The sequence below is a fragment of the Bos mutus genome, chromosome 6, assembly GCF_027580195.1.
Source record: "Bos mutus isolate GX-2022 chromosome 6, NWIPB_WYAK_1.1, whole genome shotgun sequence".
Taxonomy (NCBI): domain Eukaryota; kingdom Metazoa; phylum Chordata; class Mammalia; order Artiodactyla; family Bovidae; genus Bos; species Bos mutus.
The window spans coordinates 83,269,100-83,292,193 of NC_091622.1; the positions used below are offsets into that span (position 1 = coordinate 83,269,100).

Sequence of the window (23,094 nt, forward strand, 5' to 3'; positions counted from 1 at the left end):
ATTTGATAGGTATCGCATTCAATCTGTAGATTGCATTTGGTAATATAATCATTTTCACAATATTGATTCTTCCTACCCAGGAACATGGAGTATCTCTCTGTTTATGTCATCTGATTTCTTCATCTGTGTCTTAAAATTTTCTGTAAACAGTTCTTTTGTCTCCATGCTGCTGCTAAGTCGCTTCAGTCGTGTCTGACTCTGTGCGACCCCATAGATGGAGCCCACCAGGCTTCCCCGTCCCTGGGATTCTCCAGGCAAGAACACTGGAGTGGGTTGCCATTTCCGTCTCCAATGCATGAAAGTGAAAAGTGAAAGTGAAGTCACTCAGTGGTGTCCGACCCTCAACGACCCCATGGACTGCAGCCTTCCAGGCGCCTCCATCCACGGGATTTTCCAGGCAAAGAGTACTGGAATGGGGTGCCACTGCCTTCTCCATTAGGTAGGTTTATTCCTGGATATTTTATTCTTTTTGTTGAATGGTAAAAGGGATTTATTCTATAATTTCTGAGATTGTTCATTATTAGTATATAGGAATCCAAGTGATTTCTGTGTATTGATTTTGTATCCCACAATTTTGCTGAATTTACTGATTAGCTCTAGTAATTTTCTGACAGTATTTTTAGGGTTTTCTGTGTATAGAGTCATGTCGTCTGCAAACAGTAGGAGCTTTACTTCTTTTCCGACCTGGACTCCTTTTATTTCTTTTTCTTCTGATTGCCATAACTATGACTTCCAAAACTATGTTGAAAAACAGTGATGAGTGGACACCCTTGTTTTATTCCTGATCATAGAAGGAATGCTTTCAGTTTCTCACCACTGAGAATAATGTTAGCTGTGGGCTTATCATATATAGCCTTTACTGTGTTGAGGTATTCAGATGCAGAGTTTCAAAGAATAGCAAGGAGAGATAAGAAAGCCTTTCTCAGTGATCAATGCAAAGAAATAGAGGAAAACAACAGAATGGGAAAGACTAGAGATCTCTTCAAGAAAATTAGAGATACCAAGGGAACATTTCATGCAAAGATGGGCTCGATAAAGGACAGATGGTATGGACCTAACAGAAGCAGAAGATATTAAAAAGAGGTGGCAAGAATACACAGAAGAACTGTACAAAAAAGAGCTTCACAACCAAGATAATCACGATGGTATGATCACTCACCTAGAGCCAGACATGCTGGAATGTGAAGTCAAGTGGCCTTAGAAAACATCACTACGAACAAAGCTAGTGAAGGTGATGGAATTCCAGTTGCGCTATTTCAAATCCTGAAAGATGATGCTATGAAAGTGCTGCACTCAATAAGCCAGCAAACTGGAAAACTCGGCAGTGGCCACACGACTGGAAAAGGTCCGTTTTCATTCCAATCCCAAAGAAAGGCAATGCCAAAGAATGCTCAAACTACCGCACAATTGCACTCATCTCACACGCTAGTAAAGTTATGCTCAAAATTCTTCAAGCCAGGCTTCAGCAATATGTGAACTGTGAACTTCCAGATGTTCAAGCTGGTTTTAGAAAAGGCAGAGGAACCAGAGATGAAATTGCCAACATCTGCTGGATCATCAAAAAAGCAAGAGAGTTCCAGAAAATATCTATTTCTGCTTTATTGACTATGCCAAAGCCTTTGACTGTGTGGATCACAATAAACTGTGGAAAATTCTGAAAGAGATAGAATACCAGACCACCTGACCTGCCTCTTGAGAAACCTATATGCAGGTCAGGAAGCAACAGTTAGAACTGGACATGGAACAATAAACTGGTTCCAAATTGGGAAAGGAGTACGTCAAGGCTGTATATTGTCACCCTGATTATTTAACTTCTATGCAGAGTACATAATGAGAAACGCTGGACTGGAAGAAGCATAAGCTGGAATCAAGATTGCCAGGAGAAATATCAATAACCTCAGATATGCAGATGACACCACCCTTATGGCAGAAAGTGAAGAGGAACTAAAAAGCCTCGTGATGAAGGTGAAAGAGGAGAGTGAAAAAGTTGGCTTTAAAGCTCAACATTCAGAAAATGAAGATGATGTGAGAGTTGACTCCAGTATTCTTGCCTAGGAAACCCCATGGATAGAGGAGCCTGGTGACAGGAGTTGGAAAAGAGTCAAACACTACTTAGTGACTAAACAACATACATAGCTAAAATAAGTAATAGGTAATCCTTGAGAAATTATGAGATTCAATCTTTAGGTTAAAAGTTGAATAAACTAGGCAGCTAGAGGAGCACACTTTTGCACATATGCATACACATGTACATATGGAACAGATATATATAGATATATAATATACATGTCTACATAGAGAGAATATTAATATATATATATATATGCATGTATGTATTTAAAGAGATGACACTTTGGACTTCAAAATCTAAGAATGTATAAATTTTAAAAAATAAATTAAAAAAAACAATTTAAGAATGTACTTAACCAGTGGGAGATGTTATCTCATTACAGCTTTGATTTGCTGTAATAATAATAACAATCTCTCATAATAAGCAATGTTAAGCATCTTTTCATGTGTTTATTAGCCATCTACATGACTTTCTGGAGAAATGTCTGTTTAGGTCTTTTTCCCACTTTCTGACTGGATTGTTTGTTTTTCTGGTATTGACTTCTATGAGTTATTGTATATTTTGAAAATTAATCCTTTGTCAGTTGTTTCATTTGCTATTATTTTCTCCCATTCTGAGGTTGTCTTTCACCTTGTTTATAGTTTCCTTTGCTGTGCAAAGCTTTTAAGTTTAATTAGGTCCCACTTGTTTTTGTTTTTATTTCCTTTACTCTAGGAAGTGGATCATAGAGGATCTTGCTTTATGCCATCGAGTATTCTGCCTATGTTTTCCTCTAAGTTTTATAGTTTCCTGTCTTATATTTAGGTCCTTAATACATTTTGATTTTATCTTTGTGTATGGTATCAGGTATGTCTGACTCTTTTGCAACCCCATGGTCTATATATATTCCATGGAATTCTCCAGGCCAGAATACTATAGTGGGAAGCCTTTCCCTTCTCCAGGGGATTTCCCAACCCAAGAATCAAACCCAGGTCTCCTGCACTGCAGGCAATTCTTTACCAGCTGAGCCACAAGGGAAGCCCACATGGTGCTAGAAGTGTTCTAACTTCCTTCTTTTACATGTAGCTATCCAGTTTTCCCAGCACCACTTATTCAAGAGGCTATCTTTGCCCCATTGTATAGTCTTGCCTTCTTTGTCAAAAAGAAGGTACCCATAGGTGTGTGGGTTTATTTCTGGGCTTTCTATCTTGTTCCATTGGTCTATATTTCTCTTTTTGTGCCAGTATCATACTGTCTTGATGACTGTAGCTCTGTAGTATAATCTGAAGTCAGGAAGGTTGCCTCCTCCAGCTCCATTCTTCTTTCTCAAGACTGCACTGGCTATTCAGGGTCTTTTGTCTTTCCATATGAATTGTGAAATTTTTTGTTCTAGTTCTGTGAAAAATGCCACTGGTAATTTGATAGGTATCGCATTCAATCTGTAGATTGCATTTGGTAATATAATCATTTTCACAATATTGATTCTTCCTACCCAGGAACATGGAGTATCTCTCTGTTTATGTCATCTGATTTCTTCATCTGTGTCTTAAAATTTTCTGTAAACAGTTCTTTTGTCTCCATGCTGCTGCTAAGTCGCTTCAGTCGTGTCTGACTCTGTGCGACCCCATAGATGGAGCCCACCAGGCTTCCCCGTCCCTGGGATTCTCCAGGCAAGAACACTGGAGTGGGTTGCCATTTCCGTCTCCAATGCATGAAAGTGAAAAGTGAAAGTGAAGTCACTCAGTGGTGTCCGACCCTCAACGACCCCATGGACTGCAGCCTTCCAGGCGCCTCCATCCACGGGATTTTCCAGGCAAAGAGTACTGGAATGGGGTGCCACTGCCTTCTCCATTAGGTAGGTTTATTCCTGGATATTTTATTCTTTTTGTTGAATGGTAAAAGGGATTTATTCTATAATTTCTGAGATTGTTCATTATTAGTATATAGGAATCCAAGTGATTTCTGTGTATTGATTTTGTATCCCACAATTTTGCTGAATTTACTGATTAGCTCTAGTAATTTTCTGACAGTATTTTTAGGGTTTTCTGTGTATAGAGTCATGTCGTCTGCAAACAGTAGGAGCTTTACTTCTTTTCCGACCTGGACTCCTTTTATTTCTTTTTCTTCTGATTGCCATAACTATGACTTCCAAAACTATGTTGAAAAACAGTGATGAGAGTGGACACCCTTGTTTTATTCCTGATCATAGAAGGAATGCTTTCAGTTTCTCACCACTGAGAATAATGTTAGCTGTGGGCTTATCATATATAGCCTTTACTGTGTTGAGGTATTCAGATGCAGAGTTTCAAAGAATAGCAAGGAGAGATAAGAAAGCCTTTCTCAGTGATCAATGCAAAGAAATAGAGGAAAACAACAGAATGGGAAAGACTAGAGATCTCTTCAAGAAAATTAGAGATACCAAGGGAACATTTCATGCAAAGATGGGCTCGATAAAGGACAGATGGTATGGACCTAACAGAAGCAGAAGATATTAAAAAGAGGTGGCAAGAATACACAGAAGAACTGTACAAAAGAGCTTCACAACCAAGATAATCACGATGGTATGATCACTCACCTAGAGCCAGACATGCTGGAATGTGAAGTCAAGTGGCCTTAGAAAACATCACTACGAACAAAGCTAGTGAAGGTGATGGAATTCCAGTTGCGCTATTTCAAATCCTGAAAGATGATGCTATGAAAGTGCTGCACTCAATAAGCCAGCAAACTGGAAAACTCGGCAGTGGCCACACGACTGGAAAAGGTCCGTTTTCATTCCAATCCCAAAGAAAGGCAATGCCAAAGAATGCTCAAACTACCGCACAATTGCACTCATCTCACACGCTAGTAAAGTTATGCTCAAAATTCTTCAAGCCAGGCTTCAGCAATATGTGAACTGTGAACTTCCAGATGTTCAAGCTGGTTTTAGAAAAGGCAGAGGAACCAGAGATGAAATTGCCAACATCTGCTGGATCATCAAAAAAGCAAGAGAGTTCCAGAAAAATATCTATTTCTGCTTTATTGACTATGCCAAAGCCTTTGACTGTGTGGATCACAATAAACTGTGGAAAATTCTGAAAGAGATAGAATACCAGACCACCTGACCTGCCTCTTGAGAAACCTATATGCAGGTCAGGAAGCAACAGTTAGAACTGGACATGGAACAATAAACTGGTTCCAAATTGGGAAAGGAGTACGTCAAGGCTGTATATTGTCACCCTGATTATTTAACTTCTATGCAGAGTACATAATGAGAAACGCTGGACTGGAAGAAGCATAAGCTGGAATCAAGATTGCCAGGAGAAATATCAATAACCTCAGATATGCAGATGACACCACCCTTATGGCAGAAAGTGAAGAGGAACTAAAAAGCCTCGTGATGAAGGTGAAAGAGGAGAGTGAAAAAGTTGGCTTAAAGCTCAACATTCAGAAAATGAAGATCATGGCATCGGATCCCATCACTTCATGGCAAATAGATGGGGAAACAGTGTCAGACTTTATTTTTCTGGGCTCCAAAATCACTGCAGATGGTGACTGCAGCCATGAGATTAAAAGACGCTTACTCCTTGGAAAGAAAGTTACGACCAACCGAGATAGCATATTCAAAAGCAGAGACATTACTTTACCAACAAAGGTCCGTCCAGTCAAAGCTATGGTTTTTCCTGTGGTCGTGTATGGATGTGAGAGTTGTACTGTGAAGAAAGCTGAGCGCCAAAGAATTGATGCTGTTGAACTGTGGTGTTGGAGAAGACTCTTGAGAGTTCCTTGGACTGCAAGGAGATCCAACCAGTCCATTCTGAAGGAGATCAGCCCTGGGATTTCTTTGGAAGGAATGATGCTAAAGCTGAAACTGCAGTTCTTTGGCCACCTCATGAGAAGAATTCACACTGGAAAAGACTCTGATGCTGGGAGGGACTGGGAGCAGGAAAAGAAGGGGACGACAGAGGATGAGATGGCTGGATGGCATCACTGACTCGATGGACGTGAGTCTCAGTGAACTCCGGGAGTAGGTGATGGAAAAGGAGGCCTGCCATGCTGCTATTCATGCGGTCGCAAAAAGTCAGACACTACTGAGCGACTGAACTGAACTGAACTGATATTGAGGGAGGTTCCTTCTATGTCCATTTTTTGAAGAGTTTTAATCATAAATGTGTGATGAATTCTGTCGTAGGCTTTTTCTGCATCTATTGAGAGGATCGTGTGGTTTTTTCTTTCAATTTGTTAATACAGTGTATCACATTGATTGATTTGCATATAATGAAGAATCTTTGTATCCCTGGAATAATCCAACTTAATCATTGTATATGAGCTTTTTAACGTGTTGTTGAATTCTGTTTGCTAGAATTTTGTTGAGGATTCTTGCATCTATGTTCATCAGTGATACTAGCTTTGAAGGACATAAATATAAGATATATGTTTGTATATAGAAAAGCTAAATGATACAAAAATAAGACTTTTCACAAAATGCCCACACAAATTAATCCAACCTCAGTGAAAACCATAATAAAATTTTACTGGAAACAATAAATAAAGTTCATAGAAAGTAAAAACTTCTAAGTGGCAGAACAGTGACTATAAACACCTTTATATTACCATATTGCTATAAAAATACTATTAGTTAAACAGTATTGTGTTGACATTAAGAATAAACAAGTGGACCAAAATTCAAAAGTACATTGAGGGACCTCCCTGGTGGTATAGTGGATAAGAATCCATGTGCCAATGCAGGAGACACATCCACATGCCGTGGAGCAATTAAGCCAGTGCACCACAGTTACTGAGTGTGAGTACTGCAACTACTGAAGCCCAGAAGCCCTAGAGCCTGTGCCCTGCAACAACAGAAGACACTGCAAGGAGCAGTGTGCACACCACAATGAAGAGTAACCCCCACTCACTGCAACTAAAGAAAGCATGCAGCCAGTAATGAAGACCCAGCACAGCCAAAAATAAATAAACAAAAAATATTTTTTTAAAGCTTATTGAATGATATATGATAAAAGTAGCCCACTGAGATGAGAATGGATCAAGTAACTAATGAACGCACCTAACACAAATGACCATCATGAAGAAAGTATTTCATAAAATTATAACATTATGTCACATTATATACCAAAACACATTCCAGATGGATTAAAAGTTTAAATTAAAAAGAAAGATGCTAAGATGAAAATCTAAGTAATATATATACTTTCAGGATAAAACAAATCTTTTAGCCAAAACAGGAAACGGAAAAAAGAAATCCGACATTTGACAAGTCAAATAAAAAATGTTACCTATCATATAAGATACTATAACCAAAATCTGTAATAGTTAAGGGATCATTTGGAAAAATACCTGTCACACATATTACAGACTTTTAATTACATATATTCAATTTAAAGACTTCTCATAAACCAGAAGAAACAAATGGGCAAAGCATATGGACACATAACTAAGATAAAAAGAAATTCAAATAGCCAGTAAACTTATAAAAAGGTGTTCAAATTCAGTGGTAATCACAGAAATACACTAAGGTAACAGATTACTTAATACTGATCAAACTAGCAAAAAAGTAGAATAAAAATCTATCAGGTGAAAGGTACATTCTTACATTACTGGTAAAAAGTAAACTGTGAAAGTCTCTTTCTCAAGTGTGCATACACATGCACACATAAACACACACATTTATATATGTATTCATTAAGGAGCACCAATGAACATATGGAAGGATTCAAGGTTACCTCAGCAGGATGAGGGAAATAAGGATTAGTAGTTTTTTCTTTTAAATCTTTGACTCTTACCTCAAATGAAGCACTTTTCTAACTTGAAAAATATAAATAAAACTTTAAAAAGCAGCACCACATATAACTGACTAAAAGAAATGGAACAAAAGGAGAAGAAAGAAAAAGAATACTGACCACACATAGTCAAACAGCAAATCATTATGCTGTATTCCTGAAACTAATACTATATAAATTATACCTCAGTTTTAAAAATATGCTCAAGAAGTCTGTGGAGAAGCCCACATGAGAGAAAAGAAAGTAAGGCTTCCTGCCAGCAACCAGCCCCACATGAGTGAGTCATCTTGGAAATAAATCCTTAGCTCCAGGCAAGTCTTCAGATGACTGCAATCCTGGCCAACATCTTGACTACAACCTCATGCCAGTACCATCTAACTAAGCTGCTTCTGAATTCCAGACCCACAGAAACTGTGTAGACAGTAAATGTTAAAAGAAAAGAAGAAGACAAAATGGAAAGGAAAGGGCAAAGAGAAATCTATTTGAAAACTCTTAAAGCTGTGGTCCCGATAATAATTCTTACTTAATGTCTCTTGCCACATTCCTAGTAAACAGTGTTCCTACAACTAAAACAAAGACAATAATCAGATAAAACCATTGTTCTGCAAATCAAAACAACGATGTACCTACCAACTCACACCAGTCAGAATGACCATCATTAAAAAATCTACAAATAATTAATGCTAGAGGGGGTGCACAGAAAAGGGAACTCTCTTACACTGTTGGTGGGAATGTAAACTGGTGTAGCCACTATGGAACACAGTACAATTTCCTCAAAAAATTAAAAATAGAAGTGCCACATGATCCAGCAATCCCACTCTTGAGCATATACCCAGACAAAACAATAATTCAAAAAGATAATGGGCCCTTATGTTCATAGTAACACTATTTACAACTACCAAGACATGGAAACAACCTAAATATCTATCGACAGATGAAGGGATAAAGACGAGGTGGTGTATATGTGTGTAACATACACACACGCCCACAGGCACGCGCGCATGCACATGTGCATGTGCACTAGAATATCACTCAGCCATTAAAAAGAACAAAATAATTCCATTTGCAGTAAATGGATGGACCTAGAGATTAAGGTCCATCTTAGCGAAGTAAATCAGAAATAGACAAATACTATGTGATATCACTACACATGGGATTTAAAACATGACATAAATTAATATATCTATGAAACAGAAACAGACTCAGAGAGAACAGATTTGCAGTTGCCAAGGGGGAGGGAGGTTAGGAAGGGAAGGATAGGGAGCTTGGGATTAGCAGACACAAACTATTGTATACAGGATGGATAAATAACAGGGTCTTACTGTAGAGCACAAGGAACTATCCTGTCTATTCTATGATAAATAGAAAAGAATATTAAAATGAATATATGTACATATATATGTATAACTGAGTCACTTTGCTGTTTGGCAGAAATTAAACACAACATTGTAAATCAACTATATTTCAATAAAAATTTTAAAACTTATTCATGTTAAACACACACACACACACATACACACACACATACCAACAATGGATTGAGAGAGACTCAAAAACAACTTCATTTATTTCACAATTCTATCTAGGCTGACCCTGACCTTGTCCCACCAAGACAACATATGTGCTTGACCTTAAGCATTTTTACCTTTTAACATATACCGAGGCAAATATTACCCATGGGGAGGCTACCAACCTGATTTGCTGACAGCTTCATTTGGTTCTACAGTTAACTGAAGAGGGACTTCTTTCTTCCGTGAAGAAACTGGACCTGACTTTGGATGTGATTTCTGGCTCTGAGTCTAAAAGAGATACAGCATTAGATCTACTCTATTTAATTACCAATTTTGATTAAACATATGTTTTTAAATTGAAAAAAAAATTGCAAAACATGAAACAAGCTGGTAAAGTTGCATACTTAAATAACACTGTAGAAACCAAATTCATATAACCTATCATAGAAACAATGCTGCTACTGCTGCTGCTAAGTCGCTTCAGTCATGTCCGACTGTACAACCCCATAGACGGCAGCCCACCAGGCTCCTCTGTCCCTGGGATTCTCCAGGCAAGAACACTGGAGTGGGTTGCCATTTCCTTCTCCAGTGCGTGAAAGTGAAAAGTGAAAGTGAAGTCGCTCAGTCCTGGCCGACTCCTAGAGACCCCATGGACTGCAGCCTACCAGGCTCCTCCGTCCATGGGATTTTCCAGGCAAGAGTACTGGAGTGGGGTGCCATTGCCTTCTCCATAGAAACAATGAATAGCTTTTAAAAACCTAAAGAAGATTAGATAAATAAATTGCTATATAGGCATTTAACATCACAAATACAAGAGAAATGAATAAAGTACAGCAATATGAATGATTATGTTAAACAAACAAACAAAAGCAAGGTGCAGAAGACTGTGAGATCAGAGACATGAAGATCAGAAACTGAAGGTAAGAGTTATACACTGAAAATAGAGACATTAAGTAGAAGTATTCAAAATGCATCTTCCTCCTTGTCCCCACTAGGCTGAGAACACTCATTGTTAAAATCAGACACCCAAGCAGGAGAGACTTCTTTGTCAGAAAAACTTATCAAGTCAAGACAAGAAAGCCTGCAGATATTAACAAGAAGCTTTTCACAATGACATGGCCATACAGATCACACTGCACCGAAATCTAACAATGTACAACTCTTAAGTATGCAGAGTTTCCAATTACCGTTTTAGTTTTACACTCCTAACAATGAGGAGCCCAATAAGGATCACTGGAATATTTGACAAAGGTTCTAGTGTAAGCATTTGACTCAGATGGTAAAGAATCTGCCTGCAATGCAGGAGACCCAAGTTCGATCCCTGAGTCAGGAAGATCCCCTAAAGAAGAGAATGGCTACCCACTCCAGTATTCTGGGCTACCCACTCCTGACCTTGTCCCATCAAGACAACATATGTGCTACCTTAAGCAATTTTACCTTTTAAAATATACCGAAGCAAATATTACCCATGGACAGAGGAGTCTGGCGGGATACAGTCCATGGAGTCGCGAAGAAAAGGACCAAACTGAGCGACCAGCACACACAATGGATAATGTTAAATTAAAATTCTCTCTCCAAACTAGGGCTTATCAGGTGGTACAGTGGTAAAGAACCCACCTGCCAATGCAGAAGATGCAGGTTTGATCTTTGGTCCGGAAAGATCCCCTGGAGAAGGAAATGGCAACCCACCCCAGTATTCTTGCCAGAAGAACCATGGACAAAGGAGCATGGCAGGCTACAGTCCACGGGGTCGCAAAGTGTCAGACATGACTTAGTGACTGAACAACAACAAAGTTATCCATTTGGGGAACCTCCAGGATTCCAATATGTCATGCCATCCCTGCACACGTGTCAAAAGCTCTGCTTTCCCTCAGTGGACTCACTCTGTTTGGGCCAACCTAAAATCTTCAGCTTTTGCCCCAAATCAGCAAATACTCTCAGGGAAGAAAATGACTAACAATCATCAACTCCTATTCTAAGGATTTCACTTTCTTTTTTAGTTCATCTAGTCCTTGTGCTTCCACAACTCCCATGTCTCTAAAAAGCATGAGGTTTTTTTGCATTTCATTCTTTTTTTAAACTAGCTGTTGCAGCAGAAACATTGACCTACTGCAATCTGTTACATCCTACCTGAAAGTAGAACCTCTACCCTTGATATCAAAGCCCCACAAGAACATTTTAAGAAAAGAAAAAGAAAATATTGTTCATGAACACAGATGCAATCGTCTTAAAATATTAGCAAACCAAATCAGAACAAGTTAATACTTCATGACCAAGCCAAGATTATCCCAGGAAACTTAGTTGATTTAACTGTAAAAAATTAATATAATTTATCACATTAAAAAAAGTCTCTCAATTATGACAACAGTAGATGTCTTCATTCCTTGGAACCAAAAGGCTATATGTGGTTAATTATTTGCTTATACAAGTTTCTAGTGAATGTTATTTCTAGCATTACAGGTATTCCTCTCAGATACTGCAAATTCAGTTTCAGACCACCCCAATAAAGCAAGTACTACAATAAAGCAAGGCACATGAATTTTTTATTTCCCAGTGTATATAAAAACTGTTTCCACTAAACTGTAGTACAGTAAGTGTGCAATAGCATTATGTCTAAAAAAATCTGCATACTTTAATTTAAAAATATTTATTGCTAAAAAATGTTAACCATTATCTGAGCCTTCTAGAAGTCATAATTTTTTTGCAATAGTAACTTCAAAGATCTCTGATCATGGATTGTGACAAATATAATAATCATAAAAATGTTTGAAATATAGTGAGAATTACCAAAACATGACATAGAGACATGAAGCAAACAAATGCTGTCAGAAAAAAGAGCGCTGACAGACTTGCTTGACAGAGGGTTGCCACAAACCTTCAATTTGTAAAAAATGCACTATCTGTGAAGGGCAACAGGCAAAGCACAATATACAATTTTCCTCTTCAATTACTATTGTGCTTTTGAATAATTTGTCCTCAATCATTAGCTTCAAAATCTCTATTTCAAAGGTGGCTATTTTGTAGAGTTAGGTCAACATATCCTCTTAAGATATATAACCAATAAAAGACTGATTTCCCTGTTTAGCAATAAACTGCCTTCAGTAAGAGTGAAAAATAATTGTGTTATAATTTGATGATTCTAATTCCCAGACCTCCAATTTCAACCACAGGACCAAAATTTTCATAAAATATCTCTAAATTTCATGTAAACTCAATGGAAATATAGGATTCCTTCTAAAGAATAACATTTACAAACAACTAAAATGTATCTAATTTTGTGTATTGAGCTTTACTCATTAAGCTCTCCTTTTTGACTTACCTCTTTGCTTGATGACTGAATACAAATGTCTTTTGTTTTAGGTGTTGAATAAAGCACTGACTTTGTGGCATTTTTGCTAAAATCATTGGCAAGACCTAAAAAGTCAAAAAAAAATTTAAATGTATAAAAATTTTTGGTTACAATTAAAAGAAGCCCTATATGATACATGAAGAATTCTTTTGATTCTTTTAAGCACAATTAATTTAACTGAAGTACAGGCATCAACTCAATATTCAAATGTACCTAGAAGGCATTAGGAACTGAAAAAGACAGAAAAGATTCCTGAAGAAGTATGTGCCAATTCATCTTTCAGAACTTTACAAGAAGAGATACTTTTCCACTATGTGTGTTTTTCTTTGGTTGGCTTTTTTTGTTTTGCTTTGTTTGTTTAGGTTGGCTTTTATTCCAATTCCTTCTGATATTAATCAGCACTTAGAAAAGTTTCCTAAAAGAAAACCTGCCATAATATATCTTTTCTTTAGGAAGGGGTGCAAATCACCAAATGTTACTACAAGCTCTTTAGAGATCTCAAGAATTCTGCACATTTATTTCCATTAATAAGATACTTCCTCTAGTGTATGATAATTATTTATAGAATTCCAGACTATAGGAATCTAGTGTGAACTAAAGGGAATAACAAATTATTCTCATTTTTGCCAGTATTATCTTCAGTATGGAGAAGGAAATGGCAACCCACTCCAGTATTCCTGCTGGGAAAACCCCATGGATGGAGGAGCCTGGCAGGCTATAGGCCATGGGGTTGCAAACAGTTGGATATGACTGAACAACTAACACACATCTTCAGTATACCAGAAGGTACATGAAGGACTGAACATGTACTCAAAATTCCTGGGAAAATATATACTGAAATGCTGGAACATATTTGCTGAATTTGATGTCAATGGACAAATTTATATTTCAGCCATCCCAATCCACAAAGTGAAACCTTACTTTTTTCTTCAAAACAGTCTATTAAGACTTCCAGTATATTCTGGCCTTGCTCTGTATTAATGTCAGGTACCCTAGTAAGAAACAAAGAAGGGAAAATGTTAATGTATCATTTCTAAAAGGTATTTGCTAATTATTAATATCTATCTTAAAAATTCCATATCTCCTTATTACAAAATGCTAATTTTTACTTAATGAGAAAAATATCAGCATTAAAATCTGAGGATAAAACAAGTATTTGAGAGACCAAGAGTTCCCAAAAAGTATATGAAGCAGTATGTTATTGTCTACATTAACAATTATATTCCCTGATTGAATAGCCATATCTAAAGCTGTTTTAGACTACTGCTGTACCTAAAAAAGAACATAAAACTTTTTTGAACAAAATCAATCATTCTTGAAATGCTTCTTTAATACTCTATAGTCACAAGTCCTAACAGCTCCAAGTAACACAGTCTTCCTTATATTTCAAATGCACTTTTGATTCAATACCCTTAATCTTAAGAACTAATGAATCAATATAATTTTTAATTAAAAATTATATTGATATAATTTTAGATTCACATGCAGTTGTAAAAATAATATAAAAGAGATCCCTTGTTCACTTTATCCAGTTTAACATTTCACATAATAATACAATATATTATCAAAACCACGATATATATATGGACAAAATCACCAATTTTATTCAGATTTTTCCAGTTCTACATGTACTTATTTGCATGTTTATGTTTGTGTATGTACTTAGTTCTATGCAATTTATCATATTTGAAGATTCAGTTATGACCACAATAGTCAAGGTACTGAACAGTTCTGTCACCACAAAGATCCTTCTATTGCCCTTTAGGATCACACCCACCTTTTCTTTTTCTTAGCCCCACAGAATAAACTGCATCTTTCTGTTAGTACCATTCAAAGTCTAGAGAGCTTTATCCATAGCTGTCATTTAGTCAGAACTGAAACTGCCTCTTCCTGATCCATCACTCATCAGGCGAATTTCTTTTATGACTGCCATTTAGCCAATGCACTGTTTGCACTAATATTTCTCTGTTAATATAAAATAACTAAGATGACTATACTTAACCAATGAGCATATAAATCTTTATTTTAGTCAGAGGTAATAGTTTTTCCTTTCTGCATTTAAAAATTCCACTTTCTAAAGATGGGAATAAAAATCATCTTAAAAACTTAAGTATACAGACCACCTGGAAGGTCGGCAAAATCTTCTTCTATAGTCATTTTTGAGATGATCCTGAAAGAAAAGTAAATCGTCAGTTTGGTGGAAAGTTAAGTTCTTCATTTATTCATTCAGCAAGTATTTGCTGATTGCCTACTATAATACTGTAAAGAGGAATTCTTCTGGATCAAGTGATAAACAACTTGGCTCACATCCACTGTTTTCAAACCTTTTTTATATTATTTCCTTACCCTGGATTTTTTTCATCGTCTTCTTCCTCTTCCTACTCCTCCATCTCCCCCTACACCTCTTCCATCATCAAAATCATACTATCTGCGCTTCCAGTAACTCCAGTTAGTCCATCAACAGTATCTACTTATTTTCTTTCCTTGTAGATCAATCCCTCTAAATAATAGTAAAGAATAGACTGGCATAAAATGACAATGAAAAAGAGAATTCAGAGGACCATCTGCCGACAAATACATATAACAAATTTCTGAAAGATGGAAACAAATGAAACATGATAATTGATGAAACAGAATAAAAGCAGAAACAGCCTAAAGTAAGCTCAGAGGATACTGTCCTGGATGAGGAGTGAATGACCAACATAATGAAAATGCAAGAATATTCATACCTAGGAAACCAAGAGGGAAATATCAGAAAAACTGAGGATTAAAAAGTGCTAGAATGTCTCCAAATGAGAAATTAGGTAACCCCAACAAAGAAGAGGGGTTTCTCACATGGTGCTAATGGTAAAGAACCTGCCTACCAATACAGGAGACATAAGAAATGCAGGTTCAATCCCAGAGTTGGAAAGATCCCCTAGAGAAGGGCATGGCAACCCACTCCAATATTCTTGCCTGGAAAATTCCATGGACAGAGAAGCCTGGCGGGCTACAGTCCATAAGGTCACAAAGGGTCAGACATGACTGAAATGACTTAGCAACAGAGAAGAAGCCCCTATCAATGGAAACGATTGGAAAAAATAAAACACATGGACATGTTGAAACTGGAAGTGGAAAACATATTTGTGATAATCTGGGTCCTATCTTTTAAGTATAAAATCTATAAAGTTAACTTTTCAAGTTGAAAATTGGGTAGTAATAAGATAAACAGTATGCTTTTAAAAATAAATAAATTATTATCAATATAAAATGTTCAGTAAGCTGTACTACTCCTTGGCCCAATGGGATATAAATAATCCCACTTCATGTGAACACTCTCTATACCCCACTCATGCTCTGACATTCTGACTTTCCTAATACTCTTACACACAACTCTAGGCCACTGTAGTTTCTACTCACAGGGACTGCTACCTTGCCTTTTGAATTGAATTACTCACCGAGATGAAGACATCTCTTAAGAGTTTAAGAAACCTGAGAGCAGAGACTTTGTCTTAAGCTAGCTTATATTCTTCCCAGAGCTTTGCCAGTGTTGTATACCACAAAAACATGTTATCTTTTTGACATGTTAAATAAATAAGACTAAAATTTATAAGATAAAAGTGTTTTTCTTTAAAGAAAATTAGTGTTTCACATAGCCTATTAATTTCAGGAAGTACCTAAGGAGCAAAAGATTAAATCTATTTTACAGATAGCAAACTAAGGAACAAAGACATCTAACGAGTCTGCATTTTATCACAAGATAGAAAATTAATGCAAGCACTTAGGTCTCTCATCAGCACTCAACATTCTGAAACACTTGAGCAAATCCTTGATAATTAATGTTAGTTAACTCCCTTCCAAGGTCTAATTTAAAGTCATTCTTCTAATTTAACACAATAAAATGAAAAAGTCGTATTTTCACATTGAATGTCTGAACATTAAATTAACACCTGTAAAGTACTCTGTTCCTCTTTTAAATAGAAAAAATTTAAGGCTAAGACAACACATTCCTTCAGCAAATATGAATCAAGCACCTACTAGAGGGCCAAATGCTATTTTGGCACAGTAGAAAACAAGACAGACAAAGTCTTTTAATTTTAAGTTAAAAGTTAGAATACAAAAATTATTAATTTTCAAACACACTCAAAAACTTTCAATTTCAACTCATCGTCATTCAATTTCAGATTCTTTCATTCACTATGAGATTATGTTTCTCAAAGAAAATAATATACATCACAGCTGCTGCTGCCGCTAAGTCGCTTCAGTCGTGTCCGACTCTGTGTGACCCCATAGACGGCAGCCCACCAGGCTCCCCTGTCCCTGGGATTCTCCAGGCAAGAACACTGGAGTGGGTTGCCATTTCCTTCTCCAATGCATGAAAGTGAAAAGTGAAAGTGAAGCCGTTCAGTCGTGTCTGACTCTTCACGACCCCATGGACTGAAGCCTACCAGGCTCCTCCACCCATGGGATTTTCCAGGCAAGAGTACTGGAGTGGGGTGCCACTGCCTTCTCTGATACATTACAGCAGAGTTTCTCAAATCTAGCATTGATGACATTTTGGGCTGAATGACTCATGAGGGTCTATCCCGTGCATTGGTAGGATACTTGCAGCATCCCGGGCCTCCACCCACTGGATGCACTTATACCCACCATCCACACATTTTCAAGACAACCAGAAATTTTCCCAGGCAACACCGAACACCTCCTGCAGGGCAAAATTACACCCAGTCTGAAATCACTAAAGTACAGGAATGACTGAGGATAATCTCTCAACTCCTTTCTCCCTTTGTCTTTTATATGAGTTATGATGCAAAGTCAGATATTAGAACTAAAAGGGTCAAAACAATTCTGACTTTGGGGGGACTTTCCCAGTAGTCCAGTGATTATGACTTTGGGCTTCCAATGCAGAGGTCGGGTAGTGGATTCAATCCCTTGTCAAGGAACTAAGATCCCACATGCCACATGGCACAGCTAAGCGGTGGAAGTGGAGTGAACTGTGGGAATTTGCTCCCAGCCAAATCTCAACAAACTTTCATGATCAAGTGATTCCTGGACAAGAAACAAAAGTAGAAAATCGTCCCATTCCCCAGTGGATTTGAATAAAAACTGGTAATAAAATCAAGTGCAAACACCAAAGATGACACTGGAGAAGAACCAAACTGGATCTATAAGGCATCCTCCGATCAAAAGAATAAGACACAGCAAACTGAACCTGCAGCTGCTCTTTCAGTTTCAGTGTTGTCTCTCTCCTCCTTAATCTGAGAAGCCAAGTGCAGTCAATGGGGAGGACCATTACAAAGAGAAGTAAAGAGAACTTTGAAAAGAGACACAAGGGCAATGTTTACTGAAGACTGACAGGAAAAGCAGGCAGCAGGAAAAGCAGTCAATGTGAGAACTAAGACAAGCTTCAACCAGTCTAAGCTTTCCATATTCTGAAGGGCATCATCCTAAAACTAGGAGAAATTTGTAAGGTGAGATCACAGTGAGAAAAGAGGTTGTTTATTAATAATATCATTGATATTATTATTATTGATCATAGATTTTAAACACATGCCAACATCAATATAAATAAAACACTGATCATGGTTTTTAAAAAAGAGAGAAAGAATGAGAAGATAAGCCATAGACCAGGAGAAAATATTTGCAAAAGGCACACCTGATAAGGGCTGCTATCCAAAATATACAAAGAACACTTAAAATGCAATAAAAAGAGGGGACTCCCCTGGAAGTCCAGTGGTTAAGGCTCCAGTTTCCAATGCAGAAGGTGCGGGTTCAACCCCTGGTCAGGGAACTAAGATCCCACATGCCTCCCAGCACCACTAACAAATAAAAATGAATAAAATATTTTTTATCTCAATTAAAAAACAAATGGTCCAAAGACCTAAACAGATACCTAAGAAGATATACAGATGGCAAGTAAGGTTGTGAAAAGATGCTCTACATCATACATCAATGGGAAATGCAAACTAAAGACAGATACCACTATATATCTGACTGTGTGTCCAAAATCTGGAAAAATGACAATGCCAATTGTGGAACAATGCGAACTCTCATTTTGGAAGGCAAAACGGTACAGCCACTTTTCCGGTGGTTTCTTACAAAAGTAAACATACTCTTACCAAATGACCCAGCAACAGTGCATTTTTCTTTAGTCAACAGTATTAAAGTGTTGGTATAGACAGTACTTTTTACCATGAACACATGCATTATTTACATTATATATAATTGTCGGCTGAAAAAAATGCACAACTTAAAATTTATAATTTTTATTTGGTGACCTTAGGACCATAGCTCAGGAGAAAACTCTCAGAGAGAACTACTCCAAAGAGGTAAGGGAGGACCTCGGCTATACAGGAGTTTGGGCTGGGGGGGGGGGGCGGGAATCAAGTATCAAAACTACTGCTAATCACGGAAAAAGACACCTCAAGCTAATGATTTTAGTACTTCTCTATAAATGCGAAGGCGCTGGAGTCCAGACTCACATAAGTCTCTTTATCTAGGGCCAGTAGCCTGTTTCCTCCATCCTGAAGTCCCCTCAGGCACACTTAGAGGCAGCTGCAGTTTCTGGTGGCCTGAAGGTGGGTTAGATTCTGTTTACTTAAGTGGAGGGCAATAATTTTTGTCCACAATAAACTTCTTTATGCATACAAGCATATATATACAATATAAATGGAAGTTCATCAATGCTGATGATCTTGAACGGGGAGATAAAGTAGAAACTAGGAATTTAGGATAGAGGCTGCTAAGGGTTGTATAACGTATAATAACCATAACAGGCTATGAGTTCGCCAATAGTCGGATACGAGACTCAGAGGCTAAAACAACAAAACCGTAAATCTAAACTACAGAAAAGGGAATACCAAGGAGTCCAGAAACTGTCCAATAAAAATGAGTTTCCGCCCCCTCGGTCATTCACCGCTTACACTTTTAACCAGTAGCTGCCTCTCAGAAACCTGTCAGAAACCTGCCTCTTTACACCAGCAATTCTGAAAGAAACGGTCAATTTCAAGGCTTTCCAACACTACCAAGGACAGAAAATTATTGGGAGGACTTGAACTGAAAGCTCAGTCGCTCAGTGGTGTCCGATTCTTTGCGACCTCATGGACTGTAGTCCGCCAGTCCCCTCTGTCCAGGGGATTCTCCAGGCAAGAATACTGTAGTGTGTTGCCATTTCTTCCTTCAGGGAATCTTCCCCACCCAAGGATCGAACCCTCCTCTCGTACAACTCCTTGCATTGGCAGGCAGATTCTTCACCACTGAACCACCTGCTGAATGCCTAGAAGTTAGGCTAAAAAGCAGAAATCACAAGATTCTCCGAAGAGAAAGTTACCCGTCACAACTGGATTACAAAAAGCCTGAGGAAACAACTGCAAGTAAAGTAACTCTGAATAGTGGCACCCGCTCACTTTCCAACTCAAAAAATTCGCGCAGCTTCCCATCGAAATCTCCAGAAGCGACGACGCTGGCCCGAAGCTTCATTCTCCCCGCCTCACCCGGTCCCAGGCCTGCACTTACCAGCCCCCATGCAGCCATGTTCCGGCCCGGCTTCGACCGGGCAGGGTTTTAGGGCGTAAGTCTACCCGGGTCAAAGCTCTGGGCAGCCCAGCGAGGATTCAGTCACCCCAAAACCAGCCAGAAGGAAACCCAGTAGCGTCCTTAGGCGAGAGACAAAGGGAGAGGGCGGTCTCCGAGAGGCCCCAAGCTACCGAGCAAGCGCGCCCAGCCGCGCGCCGCTTACTACGCAATTTAAAACGGCCTGCACATGCGCAAAATGGGCTTGCCGATTCCAAAGGAAAAAAACCGTTGTGTGCCCGCCCCCTCACTTGTACTCGCCCCCGCCTTTTCGTAGCCCCGCCCACCCGTAGTAGCCCCGCCCGCCCCACCCAGCAGCCCCACCCTATCCTCCCAAAGACTTAACTTCTCTTGCTCCCACAGCGTCCTTGTCACTTTCTGGCTCACTCTCACTCTTTCTCACGCGGAGGAGGTGTAAAACTTCTTGATAGTTACATTACAAAGTAAAAAGTAATATTTGGAAGGGTACAAGGTAAAAAAATTGCTGAAAACAGTTAAAGAGTAATGTTTTACTGTGCAGGTTCATTAGCCACACCCTAGCCCACTTATGCCTCATCTCTGAAAGGAATAATGGTATATTAATAATAGTGATGGATGATGTATTCCCCCCACCATTATGTGGGGGGAGAGGAATTACTATTTTTGTGAGGCAGTGCTAACAAAATGATCTATGTAAGTACATACCACTTAAGTATGATGTCCTGAAAAGAATCCTAAATTAGAAGTCTTGAAACCTGCTCAGTGAACTAGCTATGTCATGTATGACAAGCTCTGGCACCATTTTGGCAGGTTCCTTATTTACATAATGGAAAAGTTAAGTTAGATGCTCTGAAGACTGAATGCTGCTGCTGCTGCTGCTAAGTCGCTTCAGTCATGTCCGACTCTCTGCGACCCCATGGACTGCAGCGTACCAGGCTCCTGCGTCCATGGGATTTTCCAGGCAAGAGTACTGGAGTGGGGTGCGATTGCCTTCAGTCGCGTCAATCGTGTCCGACTCTGTGCGACCCCATAGACGGCAGCCCAACAGGCTCCTCTGTCTCTGGGATTCTCCAGGCAAGAGTACTGGAGTGGGTTGCCATTTCCTTCTCCAATGCATGAAAGTGAAAAGTGAAAGTGAAGTCTCTCAGTCGTGTCAGACTTTTAGCGACCCCATGGACTGTAGACTACCAGGCTCCTCCCTCCATGGGATTCTCCAGGCAAGAATGCTGGAGTGGGGTGGCATTGCCTTCTACAAGACTGACTTAGACCTGACCATTTTATGATTTTGTGACCTTTTTTATTATTTAATAAAAAATGTATCAGGGAACTCAAATCAGAAAATGGATTACCTTCTCTTAGGCAAGGAAAACGAAAGCAAAAATGAATAAATGGGGCTTTATCAAGCTAAAAATATTTTGCATGTTGGAGGAAATTATCAACAAAATGAAAAGGCCACCTATTGAAGGGGAGAAGGTATTTGCAAGTGGTACATACAATAAAGAGTAAATACCCAAAATATACAAAGCGCTCATATAATTTAACATCAAAAAACTGAAGAACCCAATTAAGAGTGAGCAGAGGAGCTGAATAGACATTTTCTAAGGAGAGCCAACCAGTCCATTCTAAAGGAGATCAGTCCTGGGTGTTCTTTGGAAGGCCTGATGCTTAAGCTGAAACTCCAATACTTTGGCCACCTCATGTGAAGAGTCGACTCATTGGAAAAGACTCTGATGCTGGGAGGGATTGGGGACAGGAGGAGAAGGGGACAACAGAGGACGAGATGGCTGGATGGCATCACTGACTCGATGGACATGAGTTTGGGTGAACTCCGGGAGTTGGTGATGGACAGGGAGGCCTGGCGTGCTGCAGTTCATGGGGTTGCAAAGAGTCAGACATGACTGAGAGACTGAACTGAAAGAAGTCATACAGATAATTAATAGGTACATTAAAAGATGCTCAACATGAAAAGGGACCCCTCCTACATTGTTGGTAGAATGTAAACTGGCACAGCTTCTATGGAGAACAATATGGAGGTTCCTTAAAAAACTAAAAATAGAGCTCCTATATGATCCAACAATCACTCTCTTAGGCATATATATGGAGAAAGCCATAATTCAAAATGATATGTGCACCCCAATGTTTATTACAGTTCTGTTTATAGTAGCCAAGACATGGAAGCAATCTAAATGTCCATCAACAGAGGAATGGATAAAGAAGGTGTGGTACATATATACAATGGAATATTACTCAGTAGTTAAAAAGATGAAATAATGCCATTTGGAGCAACATGGATAGATCTGGAAATTATCATACTAAGTGAATTAAGTCAGAGAAAGACAAATATCTTATGATATCACTTATAGATAGAATCTAAAAAAAAAGATACAAATGAACTTATTTATGAAACAGAAACAGACTCACTTAGAAAACTAACTTATAGTTACCAGAAGGGAAGAGGGGACAGGGGAGGAATAGATTGGAAGTTGGGAACTGACATGTACACACTGCTATATTTCAATTGGTAATCAACAAAGACCTACTGTATAGCACAGGGATGCTGCTCAATATTCTGTAGTAACCTAAATAGGAAAAGAATTGGAAAAAGAATAGAAAAAAAAATTGTTCAACATCTCTAATTATCAGACAAGTGCAAATCAAAACCACAAAGACAAGTCACTTCATATGTTGGTCAGATGGCTATTATTAAAAAGACAACAAATAACATGTGTTGGCTAATATATGGAGAAAAGGAAACACTTGTGCACTGTTGGTAGAACTGTAGATAAGTATAGCCACTATGAAAAACAATATGGAGATAAATTTTAAATAGAACTATCATATGATTCAGCAGTTCCATTGCTGTGTATTTAATCCAAGGAA

General features: G+C 38.4%; 1 protein-coding gene across 3 annotated transcripts in view; it reads right to left on the bottom strand.

The window, feature by feature from the left end:
• Positions 1–20,412, bottom strand: part of CENPC (centromere protein C) — a 93,435-nt gene extending 73,023 nt beyond the window's left edge. The window contains exons 1-5 of one of the 3 annotated variants that reach the window (XM_070372474.1): positions 20,179–20,412; positions 14,805–14,854; positions 13,606–13,676; positions 12,655–12,749; positions 9,518–9,623 (exon numbers count right to left, since the gene is read on the bottom strand). In XM_070372474.1, the coding sequence (XP_070228575.1) occupies positions 9,518–9,623; positions 12,655–12,749; positions 13,606–13,676; positions 14,805–14,854; positions 20,179–20,196 (340 nt within the window). In that variant the 5' untranslated portion in view covers positions 20,197–20,412. The remainder of the gene's footprint in view (positions 1–9,517; positions 9,624–12,654; positions 12,750–13,605; positions 13,677–14,804; positions 14,855–20,178) is intronic. The other 2 variants (XM_005892890.3, XM_070372473.1) reach the window with 2 other exon arrangements.
• Between the last annotated feature and the right edge of the window lie 2,682 nt (positions 20,413–23,094).